This window comes from Brachyhypopomus gauderio, chromosome 6, assembly GCF_052324685.1.
Source record: "Brachyhypopomus gauderio isolate BG-103 chromosome 6, BGAUD_0.2, whole genome shotgun sequence".
Classification (NCBI taxonomy): domain Eukaryota; kingdom Metazoa; phylum Chordata; class Actinopteri; order Gymnotiformes; family Hypopomidae; genus Brachyhypopomus; species Brachyhypopomus gauderio.
The window spans coordinates 408,558-433,589 of record NC_135216.1 but is presented as its reverse complement, the minus strand read 5'-3'; the positions used below and the strand labels follow the sequence as shown (position 1 = coordinate 433,589).

The 25,032-nt window shown below is 40.2% G+C and overlaps 4 protein-coding genes and 1 long non-coding RNA gene across 7 annotated transcripts; 3 read left to right on the top strand and 2 right to left on the bottom strand.

Moving 5' to 3' along the window:
• Positions 1-2,965: 2,965 nt before the first annotated feature.
• On the top strand, positions 2,966-4,598 carry LOC143516132 (uncharacterized). The gene is made up of 4 exons (XR_013131568.1): positions 2,966-3,049; positions 3,563-3,620; positions 3,792-3,855; positions 4,212-4,598. It is a non-coding gene; the product is annotated as an uncharacterized LOC143516132 (long non-coding RNA).
• Positions 4,599-7,813: 3,215 nt separating this feature from the next.
• Positions 7,814-10,463, top strand: LOC143516130 (uncharacterized). The gene is made up of 6 exons (XM_077007726.1): positions 7,814-7,906; positions 8,223-8,482; positions 8,596-8,786; positions 9,118-9,223; positions 9,318-9,514; positions 9,817-10,463. The coding sequence occupies exons 1-6, from the start codon at positions 7,874-7,876 to the stop codon at positions 10,005-10,007; spliced, it is 978 nt and encodes a 325-aa protein (XP_076863841.1). The 5' UTR covers positions 7,814-7,873; the 3' UTR covers positions 10,008-10,463.
• Positions 10,171-12,398, bottom strand: LOC143516129 (uncharacterized). Its single transcript, XM_077007724.1, has 6 exons — positions 12,180-12,398; positions 11,946-12,074; positions 11,313-11,506; positions 11,059-11,206; positions 10,715-10,919; positions 10,171-10,628 (listed from the first exon to the last, which is right to left on the bottom strand). Exons 1-6 carry the CDS (start codon positions 12,396-12,398, stop codon positions 10,324-10,326), a joined length of 1,200 nt encoding a protein of 399 aa, XP_076863839.1. The 3' UTR covers positions 10,171-10,323.
• Positions 12,399-15,831: 3,433 nt separating this feature from the next.
• Positions 15,832-18,854, top strand: ssr2 (signal sequence receptor, beta). Its single transcript, XM_077007985.1, has 6 exons — positions 15,832-15,920; positions 16,770-16,927; positions 17,236-17,334; positions 17,592-17,700; positions 17,804-17,881; positions 18,346-18,854. Exons 2-6 carry the CDS (start codon positions 16,770-16,772, stop codon positions 18,454-18,456), a joined length of 555 nt encoding a protein of 184 aa, XP_076864100.1. The 5' UTR covers positions 15,832-15,920; the 3' UTR covers positions 18,457-18,854.
• Positions 18,681-23,971, bottom strand: LOC143516422 (uncharacterized). 3 transcript variants are annotated; one of them, XM_077007982.1, is made up of 9 exons: positions 23,746-23,971; positions 22,424-22,656; positions 21,811-21,986; positions 21,437-21,526; positions 21,186-21,366; positions 20,744-21,115; positions 20,286-20,604; positions 19,914-20,080; positions 18,681-19,684 (listed from the first exon to the last, which is right to left on the bottom strand). In XM_077007982.1, the coding sequence occupies exons 1-9, from the start codon at positions 23,825-23,827 to the stop codon at positions 19,502-19,504; spliced, it is 1,803 nt and encodes a 600-aa protein (XP_076864097.1). In that variant the 5' UTR covers positions 23,828-23,971; the 3' UTR covers positions 18,681-19,501. The 3 variants fall into 3 exon arrangements, with proteins under 3 accessions (XP_076864097.1, XP_076864098.1, XP_076864099.1); XM_077007983.1 differs by having other exon boundaries at positions 22,424-22,575; positions 23,746-23,970; XM_077007984.1 differs by having other exon boundaries at positions 22,424-22,542; positions 23,746-23,965.
• Between the last annotated feature and the right edge of the window lie 1,061 nt (positions 23,972-25,032).

The following is a 25,032-nucleotide window of genomic DNA, read 5'->3' as shown; positions in this document are numbered from 1 at the left end:
GACCGTTAATGACAGAACTGTAAATTTAAAGGGTTTATTATTATAGATTATGGTTATGAGCAGGGGCGGACTGGGACAAAAAATCGGCCCTGGCATTTTTGGACCAGACCGGCCCACTCACACTCGATAACGCTTTTCACACTTTTCAGTTTTTTGAATGTGTATACCAACAGTTTACAAAATTACCATTTTAAAAAGTGTAATTTCCTTTAATTTCTGTACATTGTCCCTAAACACCTCCATAAAAACTACCAAACATTTCCCCTTCCTACCAAGCATAGCCTTAGCCTAGCCTACTACTCACCCCACAAATATTAATAGTATAATAATGAAAATAGAATGCTGCCTGCTGAGTGACTTAGTACTGTTTTTGTTGGTGAATGGAGGTTTTAAAAGTGGTCTCACATTTAAGACTATTTAGTTCAGAATGGAAGACATAAAAGTACTAAAATAGGTTTATTTTCTCATACAGTCAGTGTACACAAAGGTAAGGACGTTATTCACTTATTTTACCTTTTGCATTTACAATACAAACTAACTCGGCCATAGAACATTAGCCAAAATGATTTTATTGATGTTTTATCAATTTATCAGATTTGGCAAAGGGTTTGGTTGCTTAACCCTACTCATTTTATAGCTGCTCTGAAAGGAGTCAGGCTTACCGCACGTTCTAGTACATGTTTCTGTCCACTGGCCACCGCCACCACTGTCATCAGCCACGGGAGCTGATGAAGGCCCTGCTGTGGCAAACATTTGAGTAATTTTTATACATTTGGCAGCGTTTACTTGAAGTTCAAGCTTCTTTTTTTGTCGTAGTTTCTCTGCACCTCCTTTGCGCTTTTTCTCCATCTCAGATACTCACATACGTTATGTTAATCAACGTTAGATTGCACTACGCACCGGCGCATGGAGGAGGGGGTGTTTGATGATATGATTGGTGCAGCTCTGTGTCAGTAAAGAAAATAACCAATGGGCTGCATACCAGCGTGTTTAAGGACCGGTAAACTCTCGCGCTGACTTTTTTTTTTTTGCCAAATGCATTATGCAGGCAGCAGGAGCATCGCGAAAGGTGTGTTAATGTGATTCGCCAGACCAGTGTCAATCAGCCTGCCTCCATCTGAATCGCCCCACTGATCTACTTGTTTTATGGGCCGGTCAGACCAATATATAAATAGATAAAAAAGTGTCAGGACTGTCGGCCCAAATAGCACGTCGGCCCACCGGGAAAATGCCCGGTATGCCCGATGGCCAGTCCGTCCCTGGTTATGAGTGAATGTGCCTCCACGCCATCAGCGTAATTAAACCACTGCGAGCAAGTGACATTGCATTTGTAGGATTTGTACTAATGTAGATAGTTTAGCTTTGTATAGAATCTGGGAATCTAAGGCTGTGTTCGAAATAGACTACTACATACTGGATACTGCATACTGGACTCAGTATATACTGGATACTACATACTGGTCCTCGTAGTAGTATGCAGTACAGTTTCCAGTATGTGACAAAAGCACACTACGGGGTCACGTGAACGTAGCGTTGCATGATGGGATGCAGTACACCACGAAGATAGCTCTGTTCGCGTACTGGAATATTTTGCGGAAGTAGTAGGTCATCCGGGTATGTTTCGCGTACTGAAAATTTTCATTTTGGTCACATACTGCATACTACATACTGATTTGGGGCTCGATCAGTATGCCAGTAGTATGTAGTCAGTCCCACCAGGATTTCGCGGGCCTTTTTTGTGATTGTTGCGGGCTAAAATGTTTGATGTTGCGGGTGTTTTTCAAAAAAATTGCGATGGAAGTTGCAGTGTGTTTTTGCTTTTTTGTGAGTACATTACAATAGGGAGTAAATGTTGTATGGTTTCCTCTATTTAGTAGTCCATTTTAATGATCTATTTACCTATTTATTCAGGGTTGCCAACTTTTCAAGATCGCTTTAAGTGAGATTTGAACCTGGAGGGGGTGGCGGGGTTAGCGAACGTAAGTTGTTACCGGGCGGCCTGTAAAATGGAAATGGACACAAATTAAGTATTATATCGAGATCGATCGCCAGTGGTTGGCGCCAGAGCGAACTAATAACTCATAGATATGGATCAGAGATAAATAAACTTTATCTCTGACTTTAAACTTTATCTCAGTTTAAAGTAGGGTTGCCACCTAGGTCTGACAAAAAACAAGGACACTGTCAAACTGAGCGAGTGTAATCTGTTGAGCGGGGTGGGCGGCTAACGTAAGTTGTTGAGCGCGGCGTGGCGAACGTAAACTTAACGTAAAACGTTACCGGAGGGGTTTAAAATGGACACAGCGAGAAAAAACCAGATTTAAAGTGTGCAGAAACAGTCTGAATCATGGTTTGAACTAACCTAGTTTTTTTGCCGGGACCGAATATTAAAAAGACGAAAAACCGGGACAGGCACGTGAAAACCCTCAGACCCTCGCCGCTTGCGTGCGCTGCAGTGACTTCGCGGGCTACCGTTGCATTGTGGGGAATGTAGTGTTTGTAGCGTGCAAAACACCATCGGGCGGCTGTGGCCTGCGGGCCGGTTCTAATAGTAATTAAATATCATCCAGGGGGCCATAGATAATCAATTCGCGGGTCGGATTTGGACAGTTTATCCCCGCTTTCATGTAGTGTACCGGGATACTGCTTTTCCCGATCTTTTTGCCGTTATTTTCGTCGCTCATGCTGCTTTCAGTCTGCTCCTCTTGAACGTATATACGGAAGTAAGGCGGGAGTTTGTCGACGTCACATCAAGACGACATCAGTGATTGGTCAAATGTGCGGGAAAGTTGCGGTGATTGGCTGAAGTTGCAACACCACCCTGAATTCGCGGGGTTTGCTTGAAGTTGCGTTGAAGTTGCAAATCGCAACATCACGACTTTCTGGAGGGTCTGTGTAGTAGACAATTTCGAACACAGCCTAAGTCACGACGGATTGCATGCTGGGTAGTGGCCGCATTTCTTAGGTCAATAGTTCCCGGAAGTTAGCAGCAAATACTAGCAGCGCAGTCAAGCTGGAGCAGTGGACCATCTGTGATACACTTTTACAGGTTAGTACGCTTAAAAAATCTGATTGTGTATTATAAGGACATCAGAATCAAATTAACATGTGCATTAAAATGTGCATTAAAGCATTTTAGTGAATTATCCACCTCTTAATAAGTAGATTTATGGAACTAAATCTATGCTAAGACAACACGAATACAGTTAGTGAGATTTCACATTAACGACTGACAGCCTATTAACTGTAAATTCCTCTCTTAATGCCATTTCACCCAAACGCAATATTTTTGCGGGGTAGCTAAGTATTGGTTAAATATAACATTTGAGTGTGATTGTAGAGTGTGTTGGGTCGAGGAGGTGAAATGAGGATATCCATTTTGGAGTACCAGCTAATGTTAAGCTAACGCACAATAAGGAGGAGAGCCATTCTTGTGATACATCACTGCTGATATTGATTGCATATTTAAGACTTCTAAATAGTACACAACAGTGTAATTTATACATCAAGTGTTTGTAGGTTTTGTTATTCTGTTGACTATTATCTGTATTATGCTCAGCAGACTTTGGATTGATGGCAAAGGGAGAGAGAAGATCATCAAGAGAGATTGAAAACACCAGGTAAGTTGAAACTAGGGTGGCAGTTTTGATCAATGAATCTTACAAGACTAAAGAGGAATATAACATACTAAAATGTTATAGTACAGTATGATGTATGTAATCATATGTAACCATACTAGACTTGTATTCTATTATTGTATTATTTATGTTGTATTTAATTTATCTTGTTAGTGTATATTGGTTGCCTGCTGTGGGATAATTGGGTGCTGACCATGATGAGATTGAAAACAACAAGGTAAGTTTCAAATAGCAATAAGAAATCAATGTTTATTACACTGCCGTATGTTGGCTGTAGGAGTGTAGGAGTAGTGATGTTGGCTGGGGGCTGGAGCACTTGTAGGAGCAATGATTAGTCCGAATGTTTCTGTTGGAGTGACTAATGGGCTTGATGGCACATTTGGAGCTGTTTGGGGGTTGCTGGATTTTAAAGCTTGGCTCCTGGAGTTGTTTTTCAACTTTCTGGATTGGCTCTTGCTTCCAAAATGACCATCTTTTAACTGTTTCTTCTTTCTGTCATTTGGTATTGTTGCTGCCTCAATTCTCAACCTTAGCCGTATGAATATTTTCATGATTTTGTCTTGTACTCCACAGCAAGCTGGAAGCTTACTGCAAAGTGCCTGAGCTTGTTTCTCCAAGACACTCACTGCATTGGGGAGTTCCATGAGGGAGGAACCAGTCTTGGTCCTAAATAGTTCCTCAATTTGGTGAATGAAATCATATGCGTCTTGGGAAGGATGACAAAGAGCACCTGCCTTGAACTCTCTTAAGTTCAATAAGATGCTGGTTTCTCCAGCAGGACTGTCATCACTGTGCTGTTTCCTCCAGCAGGACTGTCATCACTGTGCTGTTTCCTCCAGCAGGACTGTCATCACTGTGCTGTTTCCTCCAGCAGGACTGTCATCACTGTGCTGTTTCCTCCAGCAGGACTGTCATCACTGTGCTGTGCTGCAATTTTGCATTTTTTGCACCCGAGTCTGAATGGAGTCTTTTTTGTTCACTATTCTGTATTTTAATAAATCAGGCATTAAATCTTTCCAATAGTGTGTTTATTGTGAAAAGTGCAAATGCAGTGTTTGATGATTACCTCACATATTTTTTTTTGCGGTTGTAATCTTTAGTGAGGGTAAGATTGCTCCTGCTGAGTTGAGCCAACCATTTTTTTCTCCTCTCAGTATCAGTGGGGAAATCATACATTTTTGCTCCTTTCTCTGATTGATTGGAGCATCCCCATGCAGCACAGCAAACCATGGTGGACACTACACAAACAACACGGAGGAAAGGACACAGAAAAACTGCTTGACATGATGTTCATATTTGAGATTATTAGAGATTTATTTAATGAATTAATTGCTGTAAATAAGTGTGTATTAAAAAGACAAGATATATATAATTTATCAATGTATTTTAATATGTCCTATACTGTCTGGATGTAAATGTAATGTGTTTTTATTTACCCTTTTAAAGCATATTTCTGCACAATGAAGTCAAAGAAAAATTTCCTTCTGTCAGAAAATGTACATTAGTCATTTAGGGCGTACTCACACTAGGCACGGTTTGCTGGTTCCGTGCTGGGGCCCGGTTACCCCCCCTCCCCACTCCCCCTCTGGCCTGCACTCACACTGGCTTCATCAACCCGGCCCGAGCACGCTTACGTCATCACAACGCCACTTTATTTGGAAAAAAAGCACGCTTGCACAACACTATGGAGTTCACGATTCTCTTTTTATTGTATTTTTGGAGTCGTTTTGGGAGTGCAGAAACACGGTGCAAGCACAGATTTATCGATAATTTAACACAACGATTGTCTGCTAATCGCTTTGCCGCTATGACTGTTTAACGTGAGCGTCGCATCACTGACGTAATGTTTGAGTTCCAGCGAAATGAACCAATCAGACGAGGCACCAAGCGGGCCCGGGCACGGATAGCGCTCACACTAGAAGCGAACCGTGCCCGAGTCCACATGAATCGTGCCCTGGCCCACCTCTTCAAGCGGGCCCGAGCACGGTTAACTGATCCGGGCCCGGATCACAGAGCCTATTGTGAGTACGCCCTTAGATTACTTAGGTCCCCAATACCATGGGATTACAGAAATCACCATGATTAAAAGATATGTTAATGTTAGAAAATTAATCTAATCTGAATTTCTCACCCCTTCCTGTCCCTCTAAATATATAAATGAACGTAATATAACAATTATAAAACAATCAAAGCATTAAACAGCAATGTGCTCTAACATTGGCCTAAAGTCGGTCGCTATATGTTCACAAAAATCCTCAAATCGCAGTTCTGTCTCTGTGTTTATGCGCTCAAATTGAACTTCCTGGAACTATCTGAAGGCTCCGTGAATCACGTGACCATCAAGCGTTTTGAACTTCCGTTGTCGGTCGCGACTCTCTCTCTATGGCTCTGGCACTATGGGAGGTATTTCCTGCCAATAATAAAACTAAAATGAAAACACTAAAATGAAAATGAAAATACCGTTTTGCCATTTCTTTTTCCATACATGTGTGAAAATATTATGACAAAATTAAAAATAAAATGAAATCACTTAATTTGCAATTTAATTTTTCACTCGAGCACGGGTCATATGTGACAAATATAAAATGAAAATTAAAAAGGAGGATTGGCGCTACCTGCTGGTGATTTTCTTTTTCATTTTCCACTTTTCATTTTCTTTTTCCACTTTTCATTTTCGTTTTCAACTTCACCAGCATGCAAATACATGTAAATGAACAGTAGGCGGAGCTACAACTACAGTACCTCCCGTGAAATCCAGAGAGGGCAGCACACAGCGACATGGCTGACGTTTTACTAGAAACGGCAAATGAGATTGTGAGGTTGGCAAATTGCCAGATTATATATTGCTTAGATGTGAAGTAATCTTGCAGGTTAATAGTGTTGTATGTCGGAATATATGTGAAGTGGTAGAACGCTTAGGGTCTGGAACCATTTCACCTGTGTGCTTAACTACTCAATATGCCATGTTTCCAGTTAGATTTGAGGTATAAAATTATGTAGGGTCAGGCTAAAATCAGGTTTCTCTTAGGGAGCGACCTGTTCTTTATGATTCATTTGTTATTTATCTGGTCCACTATAAATAAGGCCTTCAATAAGCCTCTGAACCTTCCCCTGTAAATTCGTTCACTGCTCAATATACCATGTTGTGTGCTTGTATATCTTCTTCCGATTGATTTGTGTTCTAGAACAGCATTTCTGTGTTTTTAGTTTTCAAATCTAAGAATATGTTTCCTTACGTTAGAAATGCTGACGAATTCCATAATCATGTACAAATTACATACAATTGTAACGACTTGAAATATAAACCATTTTACAAAAAGGAATGCTTTCCTTATATTTTAATATTTTTTTCTACATTCACAAAATCAGTATGGGAAACAATAACCTCTTAATGTATGCTCCTAGCCTCCTATGCTCGTTTGTTTAATCTATCTCTTTTAAACAAAGTGTGCAGTAAACACGCATCGTGAACCGAATAAGGAGCTGCGAATAAGTAGCCAAACGAATCTGAAACTGCGAATAAGTAACCAACTTCAGCGTTGTATCTGCGGCAACGTCCAACCTAGGCCGACCTCGCACTGGGCGGTTTTCCATGGTCCCCGATCCAGACCCTAAGCGTTCTACCACTTCACATATATTCCGACATACAACACTATTAACCTGCAAGATTACTTCACATCTAAGCAATATATAATCTGGCAATTCGCCAACCTCACAATCTCATTTGCCGTTTCTAGTAAAACGTCAGCCATGTCGCTGTGTGCTGCCCTCTCTGGATTTCACGGGAGGTACTGTAGTTGTAGCTCCGCCTACTGTTCATTTACATGTATTTGCATGCTGGTGAAGTTGAAAACGAAAATGAAAAGTGGAAAAAGAAAATGAAAAGTGGAAAATGAAAAAGAAAATCACCAGCAGGTAGCGGGTCCGTGTACGTTCCGTCCAAAGCATTTTCGTTTTTTAACGAGGTATTGGGAAATGGAAAAACAAGTACGTTTTCTTAATCGAAGATTATTAATCGTATTAATAAAACGGAAAACTCGTGCAAATCGGTAGTAAGAATATAAAATGATTTAAAAAAAGAAAAGCGTTCATTTCTCATTTTTAAATACCTGTTTTAGATTTCCCATTTGTGAGTTCTGAGGCTGCTGATGTCGAGTGCCCTCTGCAACATCATGGAGCAGCACAGCTACATTCTATTTAGAGGAAACAAGAGAGTTTCCCTCAGAGAAGAGGATATGAGAGCAGACAAATTGAGTCTAATATTTCAGGTGAAATACCATTAAAGTTGTGTGTAAGTTATAGGTTAGATTATAATGAAGACTTCATAAAGTTTAGTCTAGCTTGTGAGGATTTCGGGCAAACCTGATTAGCCTATTTAAGTCGGCAGTTGACTGCTAAACTATCTGGTTATGTAGATGGGTATCAGTTACCTTATTACTATATTTTAAAGGTTAATATATACACGAACAACTTATGTTTAGATTTAAAATAATTTTGTAACTAGCTACACTTCGAATTCAAGAGGTATATTTTGCCGGTAGCATTTTCGTGTGGCGTGCTAATGTTGTTTTTGTTATTTATCAGGTTTCTCAGCCAAGCGTCTATTTGACGACTGACAATAATATTGCCATCTTTCCGGAAGACAGCGGTTATTTCAGCACTCTGAGTGTCACGCCTGGACACCATTACGAAGTACATGGTGTCAATACCGTGGAGCCAGGACCAAGTAGTGTGGTCGGCAATAGCAGCTTAACTCAGAGCCGATTTACATTTCAGCGACCACCTGCTACCTCTGCGGCTGTTGGTCCACCAAGAGCGAGTGCATCACCCCGACCCTTTCAAAGGTACCTTGGTAATAATTATTTACTAGTTGGTGTTAACTCCGAGTATCCTACAGCGATGTTACGTGCTATGTTTTCTGTAATAGTTATACACTTTTTTTTTTTCAATTTTGTAGGTCTGTACATATTGCAGACGTGTCGGATGGTAAATTGATACCTGCACAGGTGGTAATAGTTCGTTTTACCGAGAGTGAAGCCACAGTCAGCGGGATACTGGGGAAGGTGAAAAATGTTATTGGACGTGATGAATCCCTGGTTCTTACTGATTCTCAGGGAAATGAAATAATTGATTCGGAGGGTACAACAGGTAAATTGTACTTGGACTGAATGGTCCTAGAAACTAAGTTGTATATGAATGTATGTTTTGTTTAAACTAAGTGCTTTACTTCATCTAGCACACCTAATTCAACTCATTTACGAATTAATAAGCTTTTCATTTGTTGCATAAGGTGGTGGGGTAGGGATAACACAAAGAACACAGGCCTAGAGCGTTAGGTCCTGATTTTAAGGCTCCTCGTTTAGAACATTTAGTATGTTATGTGCTTTAAGAGTATTCTCTCTGCTATTAGATTAAACCTGCATATATTTTTACAATTACCATAACTTTGAATTGGTGTGATTTTTCTTCTTGTTATTAGGGTCTTTGTACTGGCGGCAAAACTCTAGAAAAGTCTATGCTGTTCAGGAGCAGGACTTTCTGGCCCTACATCAAGAAAGGGAACGAGGAAAACGTAAGAGATTAAGGTAAGACAACTTTGTACTTCCGCAAAGGCACACTTGTTGATAGACAACACACCATAAGAAAGTACTTATGATTGACATTTCCTTTTTTAATTAGCCGTAGTGACAGCACCAGTTTCCAGAGTGTCCAGAACAACATTGAGGAGCTTTTACTTGTATCCCAGAACCTGGGAGAGGTGACCAAATCAATCCAGGTCCTTACAGATGTGGCCAACAGCACTAAAGCCATCAAATTTGTTACTGATGGTCAGTCTAAAATCATGAAGGAGGCCTTTATGTGTGTAGTGTGTAAAGGTAAGTGAAGTAAGTTTCATTGGGTGTTCTTTCCAAAACTCGTATTTTAATTCTGTCCACTTGGAAGTTCAATATTATGTATTAGATGTCTTTTCTAAGCAAATAAATGCCTGGATAAATGACATATCTTGGATCATCCTACATCTTTGCACAGCAGTGTGCATTTGAGAATCTCTTTATACACTTGTACTTGATTTTGGAATGTGTCAATATGGAGACTGTTCATGATGTGTTCTTGTTATATGTATCTGGATTTGTCATGTACTGATTTTGTACTGCATTTTGTCATTTGCTTTATTCAGGTCTCATGGCTGAGCCCATGTTTGCTACATGCTGCAATAGCCTCATTGGATGCAAGGTCTGTGTACAGCAGTGGCAGGAAACCTCTGACCAGTGCATGAGGTGCCGAGGAGATCACTTCAGCTTTAATGTGCATAGGCTTGCAGGGCTCACTGAAGTCTTGGGTGTGATTCAAGACATTGTTCAAGTTTGATGATTGAGCAAGAGCCCAAAAAAACCCATAGCTGAAATTTAACGTTATGTGTATTCAGTTGTTTACATTTAAGTGTTTTTGCTATCCATTTGTACAAGTTACAGTGAAAAGTGTGGCATAGTTTGTACAGTTTTTAAACCAAAGGAAGTTCTTGTTTCTTAGGTTACCCTTATTTGGTGGGGATTTATGAACCACTTTTTTTATACATTAAAAAAAAAAGATCTGCAGGCTGACCAATGACACTGCAACAGAATAGAAAATGCATGTACTGAACATTCAACATACTGTTCCAATGGGTTAATTTTCAATTCAATATTTATATATTCCTTCGAGTTATGTCTATTAACAGTTTCAAAGCTTCTTGTAAATGTCCATTCTGATGATTCACAGTGCTCTCTAGCAAATAAAACATGTTTGGGTAGTTCTCCCCAAACTGCCTCTCTGCTTGTTCTTTGTCTGTGTCTGAGGGGAAAGGGTCTACAGCAAATGATGACACTCTTGTCAGGGAAGACCCCACTTCCAGTTGGTACTGATTTGCTGCAGCTGAGGCATCTGGTAAGAGGTCTTCTGAAAGTTTAGTGTAGCAGCCATGTCTGGCTAAAACATTTGGTATTCCTTTCCCTGAAATGCATGATTTGAATAGTAATGTAAATATATGCAAGGTTGTAATGTATATTATAGATTTATTGTAGCTAAAAAATACTCACCTGGAATCCTGTGTGCGTTCCATGCCTGAACTACTCGAGTGAGTCCAAGATGTGCTATTTGGCAAGACAGGTTGGATACGCAATATCTGACCACGTTATCTTCCATGTTCAATTCGTCTTTGTCCATTAACTGAATTAACGCCTCCTTGATTGGGTAATTAACCCGGTTATTTACTTCGGGCCACATCCTCTCAACTGTGTGGTTCTGTTGGAAGAAAATGTTTGTGTATACAACAAAAACAGTACTAGTATAAATTAATGTATACATAAGAATTAAGAGTTGTAAGAATTAAGTGTTGTAGAAGAAATACTTTGAATATTTTGCTGGGCAATCCCAAAATTACCTGTGTTGATGGAGTTTGCAAATAAGGCAGCCTTGCTTGGTTGTATCTGTACTTTGCAAGCTGTTCTTGCATAAAAAGTGTGAGGTAGAATTCTTTTCCACAATCAACTCTTACTGTGTCCCATAACCCAAAGGAGAGAACCGCTGGTCTATAACACAACACTTATATTTAGCTGACAAATATATATTTAAATTAAATTCCAGACTGTTGGTTAATAGTACATTGTTCATAATTAACCACATAATGCTCATTACCTGTAGACTTCTCCATATATTGTTAGGTTATTCTTTACAGGCATTGTAGAATACCCCACAATTTTGCTGCTGTATCCATCAACTGCAAGCACATGAGTCACCCCAAACATCACAAGCTTTTCATTTTGGTCCAAATGAATTTTATGTCCCATGTATTCAGCATTATAGGGCACTGGGTTGAGGTTTCTTGCACCCTGAGTAATAAAGAAAGAGGAAGTGTGACATATCTACTTTTCTCAGGAGGCACAAATGAAGTAAACATCCAAAATCACAGCCCCAGGGACATGCCCACTGCCACATTTTGCACCTTTAACATTCCTAATGCTTGTCAAGTGCTGCATGGAGTTCTTTGCTACTGCATTCTGAAGATCCTTCCCGGTTAAAATTATATATAAAAATGTTCATTAGAAACAGTACAAATGTATTGACATCTTGAAAGGTAAGAGTATAGGCATTTCAAGAACCTGTTGTTCCAAATCCTCACTCTCTCTCAAACTCCTTTAGAGGGTTGAATTGTAGCAACCAACAACTTTAAACATGGCGAATGGCCAAGACTGGCCTCTAGGAAATATCAAGGGCAGAAGTATCATTTGCGTATGCTGAACGAGATGTTTAGACTGGCAGGCAGCTCACTTGGCACCGTGCTTCATGATAAGGCTGATGCGTAGCTCGCAGTATTCTCCCCACTCTCCCCTCTGATGCATGAAGACCTTTAGATGACAGATATCCTGTCATTAATTTGCGGCCAAAAGTTGATCCCGTCTGTGTAAAACAATACAAGAAACCCTATCGATGTGAGGACAGCAACATGGCTATTTTGTCATAAATGTATGGAACCGACGAATTGAATCGTGATTATAATCTAACCTCTCTAACAGCTGATGCTACGGCCAGCTCAAGATGCTCATCTGTGACCGTCCTCTTCATTAAGCCATGCTGTGAACGAAATCTTCGTATACTCCTTTCCGACGCTCCGTTACGAACACCTTCAGAAAGTAAACGGCGCGTTATTTCTGCATCTGTTGCTCCGCTTTCGGACATATTTCGGATAACCTCATAGTAAGGCTCTAACGTTGGAGAATCCATGTTTGAAAGATACCGCTCTGCAAGTACATCCGGTTTATGAGAAATCTTTTCAGAATAATTTTCAGAATCAGTTCGTTTTTAAATAATCTATTGAGACTTTATTTTATAATTTCATTTTTCATACATAAAATAATTCTGGAAAATATAATATGTCATTTTCCAAATATAACACACTACAAAGTGAAGGAAACAATAAAATCCAGTCAACTCGCGCTCTCCAAATACTTAATTAAAAAATGAAAATGCTTTGGACGGAACGTACACGGACCGTAGCGCCAATCCTCCTTTTTAAATTTCATTTTATATTTGTCACATATGACCCGTGCTCGAGTGAAAAATTAAATTGCAAATTAAGTGATTTCATTTTATTTTTAATTTTGTCATAATATTTTCACACATGTATGGAAAAAGAAATGGCAAAACGGTATTTTCATTTTCATTTTAGTGTTTTCATTTTAGTTTTATTATTGGCAGGAAATACCTCCCATACTGGCACTAGCTAGCCTGAACGTCTGCCAACGCATGCGGCTATAGCGACTCATTCAACACAGTTCAATCTTCACACACATACACATATACTTGTCAAATCTTATTATACTACTTTGTACACTTTTACATTTGTACACTTTCACATTTTTACCCACCTGGGAAACAGGACAAACAAACGACACGATGAGCCAGTGTGTTCAGTTTGAGTTCTCAGATTAATCTGAGAACAATTTCCTGTTGCCCATCTAAGCCACAGTCTAGCGCCCGCCCCTTGAGTCTAGCTCCCCCTACAGGGCTGGAAGAATTAAACAGTACATTATACCACAGTTAGTTCCGACCCTACAATGTGATTGACTGAGAGGCGATCTAGGAGTGCCAATATTACACGTTATAGCACTGTAACCGAAGCTCTCCATGTATTACTCCGCCACATACAGGTAACCTAGCAACGAAGCGGCGTTTACAAGCCAAACAGCGCAACTACAAACAAGTATCAAAAGTATCAAAATGAATTACACGGATTTAATTAAATCTATTGGCTTCGAAACCATTTGTTTCGATCTGAAACTGAAGGATGACGTTATAAATGACCAGCCTGATTCCTCCAATGAGCCTCCAAGGTTTGTCATGCTTACATCATAGGGAGTTTTTCCTCGCCACTGTGGCCTTTAGCTTGCTCATTAGGGTTCTGGACCCATAGTATTGTTAACCTTTTAAATCCTGTAAAGCGCTTTGTGACAACATGTGTTGTGAAAAGCGCTATACAAATAAACTTTGATTTGATTTGATTTGATTACAAATAATGGTTTGGATGAGCTGGAAATGCAGAAAAACGAAATTAATACCGTTAAACAAACGTCCTGGGCTCTTAACGTATTTACATCCTGGTTAAAGAGCAACAACACTGCAGTCGATTTTAGTATTATCAACAAAAATGAAATGAATCAGCTTTTACGACGTTTTTATGGATCCGTCAGAAACGTGAAGGGAGAGTTATATGGCATCAGCAGCTTCGTTGGTTTAGAGCTGGACTGAACATATACCTGAACGAATCAGCCGTGGATGGTCAATAATTGTACTTTATTTTTAATAAATACAACTTTATCAACAGTTGTTTTGTGTATATTTACCTCTATAATATTTATTGGGTAAGGCTGTTCCAGTGTTGTGTAAGTTTAGCAGCGAGCCATTGAATGGAACTATTTTAACTGGCGGAGTGTTTTTAACCAAACAGGTCGTATTTTCTCGTCCTCTTTTACTCAAAATCTTTCAATAAACATAATCGCAATAATACACTCGAGGTTCGTGCTATAACGGGTAATATCGGCACTGCTGTGCCGATCTACGGCACTCGGCCGCACTCCCTCTCGTGTATTATTGCGTCAATAACAAATATATGCACAAACCAAGAGAATATACAAATAAAATATGAAATAAATAATTACTTTAATGTGACTACACATTCAGGGTGTCACATTTACATGTATAAATGTTTCACGTGCGCTGTCTGCGCTTTTCATGTGTTAAATAAAGTGCCGTGTACCGCAAGATAGGACTCCGTGCCTCGTCCTTATCTCGCACCCAGCGTCACATTACCACTTTTTACAAACAAGGACTTGATCTTGGAGAGACCATTATGTTTATATTTTTTTACATGCAAATGTGCACTTTTTCCTTTCATTTTCTCCAGTAAGGAAGGACTTTATTTCATATGTATTTGTTTTTTAAATGTGTGAAATGTTTGAAAATATATCAAACTTGTTTTCAACATTCTGTCTTGTGATTTTGTAAATGCATCACACTCTTGTGTACATACAGTAAACTTTAAGAATACTTTAAGGAGTATATTTCAAGTACATAAATAGTAAGTTACAAGTAATATGCGAAGCAAACTTAAAAGTAAACTAGTGAAAAAACAGTATACTTAAAGTATACAATAAAAAGACACTCGAAGTATAACTGTCACGTCTAAGGCACCGTCTACAAATGACCTTAACACGGACGCAAGTGGCGGTCGTTAAGCCCCCAAAGCACTGTGCACTCTGTTTTTTGCAATAATTTCAATAACTTTTAAACGGTCCATCTAAGACCACCAAAGAAGTTGTATTACATAAAGTGCATGATGTACGACAACCTACAACTTTTAGCTGGGTATTTATAATTTGCACCTATTTGTGGTGGTTTGCCTAATATTTCAATAGCTTTTAAACGGTCAATCATAAGTCCACAAAACAAGGTTGTTGATTAGGTTACACGTAATGTAATATAACTTGTTTTACGATGTACATTTTAAAAGCTATTGAAATATTTGACAAAAACTGACCACCACAAATTGTAACAAGGTATAATTACCCATACCTGAGTTGTTATTTAGGAATCACTTTGTGTAATAGACCTTGTTTTATGGTCTTATGATGGACTGTTAAAAGCTATTGAAATGTTTAAACAAAAACTGACCACGAACGTGAAACCAACTTTACTGCAGTTACAAGGAAGAGAAAGACATCAGTCATGTTGGATGGCAGAGATCCTAAATAACAGTTGACCTGAGTGTTGCAATGCTTATTAGTTATCATGGTTCATTGAAAAAGTTACTGACACCTGATTTTTTCCTTTTAGGACCTACTGGCTCTTTGAGAAATTTTTTTGTCTGGAGACCAGCATGCAAACCATCTTGTTGACATGGTATCAACCAAATGTTTTCATTTTTAATTTGTTATAACATTTGTATTGTATAAAACTGGGTCGTGACTTAATGACAATGAGAAAATGTGGGTTACGGGCTGAGACCAGTTGAGAAACACGGGTATAAGGTATACAATGGACAAATACAGATGTTTTATTCAGTCTGTAATTGCAGGGTGTACATTATGTAGTTTGGCTTGAATTCACACTTACACCCCGCAACAGTAGATGGCAATATAATGGTTCAGTTGTGCAATAGGAAAACGAGGACACGTCTGCAAAAGAACGAAGTCAACTGCGCATGCGTCCCAGAACCTTCACAACTCGCGGACTCGGAACTGGAAGGAGGTACAGTCATTTATCTGTGAATAAGTTTTTAATTTAAAAAGAAGCAGTGCACATGGGCATCTAATTCATTTTCATCTTTTCGTATATCGTTTTTAATTATGATTTATATTAACATATAGTATGTTAACGTGATTAATTCGTCCGGATCTATCAAATTCGCGAGGTACACGTAAGCGGTCTTGTTCCTAGGTAACGGCTAACAGCTAACAGCTAACAACTGTTTTAATGTTCACAGTTCACGTCCGTATCACAAATATAATGATCTTGATGTTGAAAATCACAAACGTGGGTTTTGTGCAGTTTATTCATCCAGTTTGCCAGTGCTATAGCTAGTAAACGCTTACTACACACTCTAGCGGTATCCATTGTAGATAATAAAATGATCTTAATCTCAGTAAGTTCATATTTAATCCGAGAAGCAGAAAGGATGTTCGTCACGATTAGGATTATTTTAATCCGAGAGGTACAGGCGGTAGATGGATATCTACTCTAGCTCCTGTTTGGCCTAACGTGCTGCTAGCTAAATGAACACGGAGAACTGGCACTGCGCGATCTAACTATAGTTTTATTATTCACTTTGAATGTCCATGTAACAAAACGGCAAAATAGTCACACTGATTCTCGGAATGTATGAGTGAGATTAGCTAGTTAGACATCTTAACTTATTCATGGTTCGTCCCATTAAGGCTTACGGAATTGTGTTCGTGTGATTAGGCTGTCAGTATGTGTGTATTAGGGCAGTTACATAGGCAATAACAGCTGATTGAACAGTGAACACTCAAACCTTTTCAATTTTCGTAGTTTCCTTGTCCATATGAATGTTCACAGTATACGTGTACCTTCCCACAGATGAGGGTGCTGTGCTTGTATGCAGTGGTTGCCTTGCTGGGTGTGGTGGTGGGGGAGGAAGGGGCTCGTCTGCTGGCCTCCAAGTCCCTGCTGAACCGCTATGCTGTAGAGGGTAGAGATCTCACTTTACAGTACAACATCTACAATGTGGGCACCAGGTACTGTTTACCTCCTCGTTAGCACATGCTGCCTCTATCTGAGCTCATAATGGGTGCATTTAGCTTTTTTATTAGCTGGTTTTCTAAATATTAACCCTTGTTTTACACAACATCTGGAAATGTCAGAAGATATACATTTATTTAATGGAGTAAAACAATAATTGTTTAACATGCCAAAGACTGGGAAGTGCCATCAGCGTTCATAAAGCTCCATCATTCTCTAAGAATATGTTTAGTATAACCGTCTTTCTTGTTTTGTTATTTATGCTACGTTTCTCTCTCTCTCCCTTCTTGTTCACCTTCGGCAGCGCTGCACTGGAAGTTGAGCTCTCCGACGACTCCTTCCCTCCTGAAGATTTTGGCATTGTCTCTGGGATGTTGAATGTGAAGTGGGACCGCATAGCCCCGTATCCTCATCTCTGATTCCCCGTCACCACCCCCGTCAAGTCTCTGTGCTCATGTCAGAGTCTGCTCGTTAGCAGGATCATGGATGCATGGTCTTCTTATGTTTTATCTTGTTCAGTCTTTATTCTGTTGCTCCTGACTAGCAGCATAGTGATTGACGGTGATTAGTATCAACTCCCTGGCAATTCACTGTAATCTGTATTTCACTGTAATCTGTATTCAGTCGATTAATGGCCCTGTTCCTTAACTCTTCTCTCAGTGCGAGTAATGTTTCTCATACTGTGGTACTACGCCCTCTGAAAGCTGGATACTTCAACTTCACCTCGGCCACTGTCAGCTACCTGGCCCAAGAGGGAGGGCAGGTCGTTGTAAGTGTCTCCGCCAACCCGTCACCTAATTGGTTGTAGTCAAACTGTAACCATAGTGTGCCCAAGGCTAGTGATATTCTGACGAATGACTCCATTTTCTCAGGTTGGCTACACCAGCGCTCCTGGTCAGGGAGGTATTCTGGCTCAGAGGGAGTTTGACAGACGCTTCTCTCCACATTATGTAAGTTGCTGTCTAGGTTGCGACACTGTAGAATGGTTTCTTGTTTTCTCGTATCTCCATTGTCCAATAAGATTGTCAAAAATATTTAGTTCATACAGCCATGAACTGTCTTTTAGCCTAAGTAGTAGCTCATTTCTGTTTTTAATATTTAAACATTTGCTACATAAAACCACTAGTAAAGGAAATGTGAAAAATGTAAGCTATATTTTTTGGGCTTGAGAATCAAACATGTTTTTCATGTTATTTTCCCTGTTGGCTGTTGCTTAGGCTTTAGGAATTAAGCTGACCGCTGTCTCCTCAGCTGGATTGATCATTAAACGAATCGACCAGTCCCTGTGTTCTTAGTCATGCCATCTTTGATAATAATGGATTAAGAGAGAAAGCACTTTTTGCACATCGTGGGAAACACATTGGCGCATGTCTGAAGGCGTGTGTGTGTGGTGTGTGTGCGTGTTTCTCTCTAGCTGGACTGGGCTGCGTTTGGTGTGATGACTCTGCCTTCCATCGGTATACCTCTGCTCCTCTGGTACTCCAGCAAAAGGAAATACGACTCGCCCAAGAGCAAGAAGAACTAACGGAGGGGGAGGCAGCATGAAAATGTGGTCTTGTGCTACAGTAGGTTAAGGCACATTAAAATAGCAGGAGTGTTTGGCTGGATGTAATTTTTACATTAATTTTATTACCCATATTGGGGGTAAAATGGCCAACAGTGCATGTGTTGGGTCTGTCTGGGAGGATGTGCTCTTTTCTTCGTGGGGCTATGTGGGGTGTTGTGTTTTTTTTTTTTTTTTGTGGAGGAAACAGGACTGATGCATTGTGGGATGGGAGTATTGACTGTGGTGTCTTGCAATCTAATCTTCCTGATGGGCCAAACACGGACCACGGTAATCAGTTCAGGTCTGGGCTGCTGACCTCAGCTCAGGGATGTTTCTTTTTCTAAGGAAGTATTAAAAGGAAAAGTGGATCTGGTGAACTATGCACCCCAAAATTGACCAGTGAAAATAAACAAGTTTTTCACAAAAAAATCTTTTGAGGTGTGATCTTTAATTTTGTCTTATTATTTTATCAATTGCATACAAATAATTCATTCACTTTCTGCTTAAATAGAATTCAGTCCATTATAATGAACTGTGTTCAGATGGATTTCTGAAAAAGATCATTTGATTATTGTGAGATGGGACTCTACAGTGGTTCAGTCCCAGTCCTCAGTCTATCTTCTGTCACTCCCAGTTCATTACAATGAAGAGTGTAACAGAATGTGTCTATCCTATTTAGTATTAATTAACCAAATTTGTCAATTTTTTTTATTCATTATTACACTACAGTAGATATGCCCCAAGTTTTCTGTACAAAGTTGTTTCAGAGAGAGTGCTACATAAGTTCAACAAGCTTTGTAAAAACTACTGTGAAGACCAGCCATATCTGTGCTGATTTAGGTCATTTGTAAATGACCAGTTTATCATGCAGCCAGTTTATCATGTTCCAACTTTCATCCAGCTGTTTGTATAACATGAAAATACATGGATGGTCATCTACATCTGTACTAGGAGGTGCATGGAGCTGTGGGCTGTGGGTAGCCTCAAGAACCTGAGACATCGTGTGCATGACAGACCTAATCAGTCAGTGTTGGGGTTTGTGGGTAGATGATCTGGGCTTAGCTTTTGGGGCTATGGGGAGGCAGGGTGGTCTGGAATTGGATGGTCTCTCTGGAATCTGCTCATATATGGAGAAGGCAGAGCTGGCAGCCAGCAGTTGCTCCGAGGGGTTGAAGGGTGCAGACGTCCCTGCTGCACTGCCAGAGATCTGGGGAAGGGACGCAGTAGAAATTCTGCAATATTTTCATACAGCTATTGGACACAGTTAAAAAAAACATCTACATAAACTAGTGTTTAAAAGCTTTGCTCAGACATTAGTCGTTACTACAATTAGTTGTTACTCTTGGTGCCGCTAAGATCTCATGTTGGTCATTAAAAACTTTTTATTTATTATTATTTATTATAATCTATTTATTATAGATTATTTGTAGTCATACCTGTATGCTGTTCTCAGGATGTGAGCAAGCATTTGGAGATCTAAGGGGTGGTCTATGGGGCAGGTTAGGTCTGGGCATCCTTAGTGATGGGGGAGCTTGCATGGCCATATGATCTCTTGTCCCCTTTATGTTGACCTCTGAGTACAGGTGATGAACAGAGGGGTCTCCTGGAGAGACACACAAGCTTATAAACAAAAAGTAGTGATAAACTACCACAAACCCTTAAAGATAAAAGTTACGGTTAAATGCTTAAAATATTACAGTCCACTTTAACCAACTTGCACCAAAATGGGGCATCTACCTTAAAAGGAGCCCATCAAACATTGTTTTTAGAACTGCCTCTATTCCCCACCATCATCTTTTTTCTCTCACCTGCAATTTTTTGTCGCCTGCCTACCGCGTAGAAATCGATCTCCTCATCGGCGGAGCGGGTGTGCAGGGTCTCCTCGTATGTGTGCAGGGGCTCCAGTTCCCAGTACTTCTGTTCCACTACGCTCGCAGCACTAGCAAATGACTGAGGAGTGATGACTGCTGCCACCCTTTGAGAGCTGGGGTGGGTATCGCTGACGGATGGGTTTTGTACCACCACCCTGGGAGGTTTGTTGACCCGGGCATAGGGTGCATCCACAGGTAGGGACAGGTCTGCTATATCCAGGGTGGGACTGCCAACAACGTGCTCTTGTACATCATTCTGGAGATGGAGTAGAGTGATTTGCATTCTTTAGACAACTTGGCAAACAAGGCACTGAATTTGTACTGTGATAATATGAATATATGATACATTTTACACCACCACAGAATATATACCAACACCAGTCTAAAAGTGGCACCTCAGTTGTCGCAGCATATTTCACTACGTCTTTGACAGGAAGTGCCAGATCCGGATCAATCTTGCCCTGTGTTACGATCTTGCACTCAGGGAGTGAGTGGGTCTTCCGTAGCACCTTTCGGACCACGGCGTACTGTGCAGACCCAGCAGCTTCATGGGTGGGACCTGTGGTTGGGTGCTCTAAGCTGAGCTGCAGAGCCTCCCCCGTGTCCTCTGTCCCTTTATCCCATGTCCTCTGGCCTTCTGTTCCTTGTCCTCCTGTGTCCTCTGGTCTTCTGTCCTCAGGGCCCTCATCTGCCTCTCCCAGCTTCACCTCCTCACAGTTGCTGTTGAACTGGGAAGGTGGGTGTATACGGTTTCTCGAGACGGGTTCCTAAACAAGCACAAGACAGAGGTTTGACCTGCACGAGAATGCGGCCCATTTGTGTTTGTGAGGACGGTACCTGTACACAGGGAGTGGTGAGTGTTTCATTGAAGGGCCCCACGGGATTGTGAGTGTAGTACTCTATCAGCTCCTCCAGACTCTCGTGCCTGCTTTGCTCACCAGCAATGATGTACTGACCATTCATTCCAGACACTTTGCTTTCTTCTTCTATGATGAAATGACGACACCTGTCTGCACCCCTGGAGTCAGAAGTTGTAGTTTATTTCACGCAGATGTGCATGGTGCAAGTTGGAATTTCAGAATGCATACCTGTATGACAGCACAAAACCGACTTTTGACTCGCTGAGTCTCAACAGGAAACAGCCTTGCTGTTTATCCTGTAATAGTTGCTCTGCCTCCCTTAGAGAGAGAGAGAGAGAGAGAGAGAGAGAGAGAGAGAGCAGGAGAAAAAGTAGAACACGTTTTCAACTCGGTGCACCTGTGTGCAAATGTGGTTGTGAACCTGTGAAACTGACATTTTTCAGCAACATTGGTGCTTTAAGAGAGCTTTTCAAGATGTGTGCTTGTGTGTGTGTGTGTGTGTGTGTGTGTGTGTGTGTGTGTGTGTGTGTGTGTGTGTGTGTGTGTGTGTGTGTGTGTGTGTGTGTGTGTGTGTGTGTGTGTGTGTGTGTGTGTGTGAGAACCTGCGTGTGGCAAAGCCATGGAGCCAGCATGGCAGTGAGCTCCCATGTGTGTGCAGGCGAGGTAGCTGTGTTGTCTGAAACCACAACAGGATGTGAGCCCGTAGAGACGGAGTCTGAGCTTCCAGGGGCCCATGGGGGAACAACAGGTGAGAGGGAGCTATCCGCTTCACGACCACCTGAGCGACAAACACACTTCACTGCACATGTGCAAAGATTCACTGTGTTAAGAATTCCTGTGTATAGGCTTATACTGTATATAAGCTGAATCAATGTGTATGCATAAGAATGGATGATGGTACAAAAGGTGATCAGTGGTTGTAAATATCATGCTTGCATGATAACAACATGAGATGCTAATTCATGTGATGAAACTAACAGTGCTGTGAATGGGGGTAAACTGGAAAAAAACATTTTGTGAACAGGAAAGGTCATACTAACTACTAACAACCACTAGTATAAATGTTTTCATTAGTGAAGTTGAGAAACGTTGGGAATCTAGCTTGAAGCGTTCCATAGATTGTCAGCATTTGTTGATTTACTGCCTAGTTCATCCTCTCCTTGAACCGCACTTTTTGTCATCCGGATTACCAATCTCTGATTGGCAAGTACTTACCTCATTTTCCTTCTGATTGGCCTGGCTGCCTGATTGGCCTGCGTCTTCTCGTGTGGTAGCACGAATTTTGATGCTGCGCCTAGGTTTGATTGGAGGTTTCTTACTGGGGAGTTGGCATTCTGGACCAATAGACAGGCGAGGGTTAGGTGGACCTATAGACAGGCGAGGCATAGGTGTCGGCTGCAGGATTGGCTGAGAATTGAGTAGCCTTTCCCTCTGATGAGATTCAGCATCTATATATTAGCCAAAACAGTTCATTGAACATATCTTATATAAATATAACGTATGCATGTATAGGTAATATAAATGGCAGTGTAGTACACAAGGTTTCCATAGAAACATGATATCTTCGACAAAAGGCCTTCATCAGATGTGTATATCCTGTTTCTATATTCGGAAACATTTTATACAAGTGCTATGCTAACATTGCCACTTCTATATCTTTAATTAGAGAACACTACAGTATATGTTTGGGGGGGGCGGCAGCAAATTTCAAGATGAATTTCATTATACTGTAAATAATGCTATTTGTGGTCATTTATGATGTGATGAGCCCTGTTACTTCTTCAAATTTAAATCTTGTCATTAATATGCCTGAAAGTGAAACTAAAGTAAACCTTTGGAAACCTGTTTTTAAATAACTTATGATTTGCTACCAATTTCTACACATTTCTTATATTCTGTTCTGAAAATGGTGAGTGTTCCTTGTAAGCAAGGAAATAAAAGAGAAGAAGTAATATAGACAGAAATTACCTCAACAAGTTCATAACCTTTCATGGGGAAACAATCATGGAAAAATAAAATGTAATAACCCCCCTCCATACTTAAGTAATTCATTAAATAAGACAAATCTAAATCTAATCTAAAATAATCTGATACCAAAAATGTCTGCATTTTGTTTTCAAAATTTCAGATAGTGAATCTAAAGTAAAACACTGCTCCTTTCAGTGAACAACATTTACTCTGCTTTTTATACTGACACATAGAAGCCACAGCTTTCTAAAAATGGCCTTCTGAGAGGAAGTGCTAGCCCTGCCTTTACCCAAGGAGATAACATGTCCAATACAATTACAATATATTTACTACATTTACATGTAGCGGAGCACTGTTTAGCTATATGGTACAATATCAAGGCACATTGCAATTCTCTCTTTCATGAATGGAAATTATTATGAAACTTCGGTGCAGTAACATAGCTTTATCAAAGTGTCATGTACACAATGGGACACGCAAGACCGACAGGTTACATGAAAGATGTAAAGTGTGCGTAAAAACTGTAGTAATAGTTGTTGGAAAATTGAAAGAAGTTAGAGAGAGCTAACCTTTTATTTTTTGATTGTCAAAGTCCATCTTCACAGGAAGGATGTTGGAGTACAGCTGCTGTTCAACTGTTCTCAACTGCATTTACGTCACTATATATTCACAGTGTGTGTGTGTGTGTGTGTGTGTGTGTGTGTGTGTGTGTGTGTGTGTGTGTGTGTGTGTGTGTGTGTGTGTGTGTGTGTGTGTGTGTGTGAGAGAGAGAGAGAGAGAGAGAGAGAGAGAGAGAGATGTGCATACAAACCATTGTGTACCATAGTATAATGAGATGCACTTGGTTTACTCTATGTTGAGTGACGTTACTTGTCAAATCATTTCAATGCAATATCTTGAAATTTGCTGAAAAATGAGAAGCAAATGCAAAACTCATTCATCATACAAGCATTATTCATGACTCTGTATATCTACTTAATTTTTATTAACTACTTGGATATTGTTTGTGAGTATCGTGTCTATGAATATCACTTTAAGAGAAAGAGAGGATGAGAGTTTGAGTCTATACTAACCATACAGGAAGAGAAAGATCGCGACCACAGAAAACATTGAGAGAAAGGTGATAACGAGTTTTTCTGAGGGCCTGGACCTACATTTAAGACATCACAGGAGACCAGTTCTTTACTATTCTCATTTAACATGACAAGCAAAACTTACCCAAGATCATTTTAGTTTTAAACATTTGATGAATATCATTCCTGATTTCTCATGTGAAATTGGTAGATGCTTTTAAAATTTGTTACAAAATATTATTTTCCCAGTGGCTATTTATAAGCCTGTTGAGTTTTGTTTCAAGCAGATTAACCTCATTTTGTTCTCTGGCTTTGTTACACTGGTGAATTTAAAGCAAAACGACAGATTAAGCTTATCAAATACCCTCTGGCCAAATGAGAGGATTAGTAGCTGTGCGATTGGTTCAGAGCTTGTGTCTAGACCATTCTTGTGTCTAGACCGTTCTGCTGCAGAAGTATTCTAGCACTCCAGACTTTACATCTTCCTTTTACCTACATGACACGTGTGATAATAATGTCACCAATCAGCTACAGCAACTGTTCAGGCAATTTCCAATGGGTACAAGCCCCAGGGTTAGATTTAGATAGAAGGTCCAAACCACAACCTTGGCTCCTCCTTAGAGGGAACAGAAAAAAACTGAAATGTCAAGTCTACTCACGTTGTGTCAAAGTGTCACTGCGGTACATTTCAACTTCCTGGTCATTTAAGCCAAAATCTCTTTCTCAATGTTTACACTCTTTACACTAGTTTTACACTAGTTTCTGATCCTTAATCCAATTCAG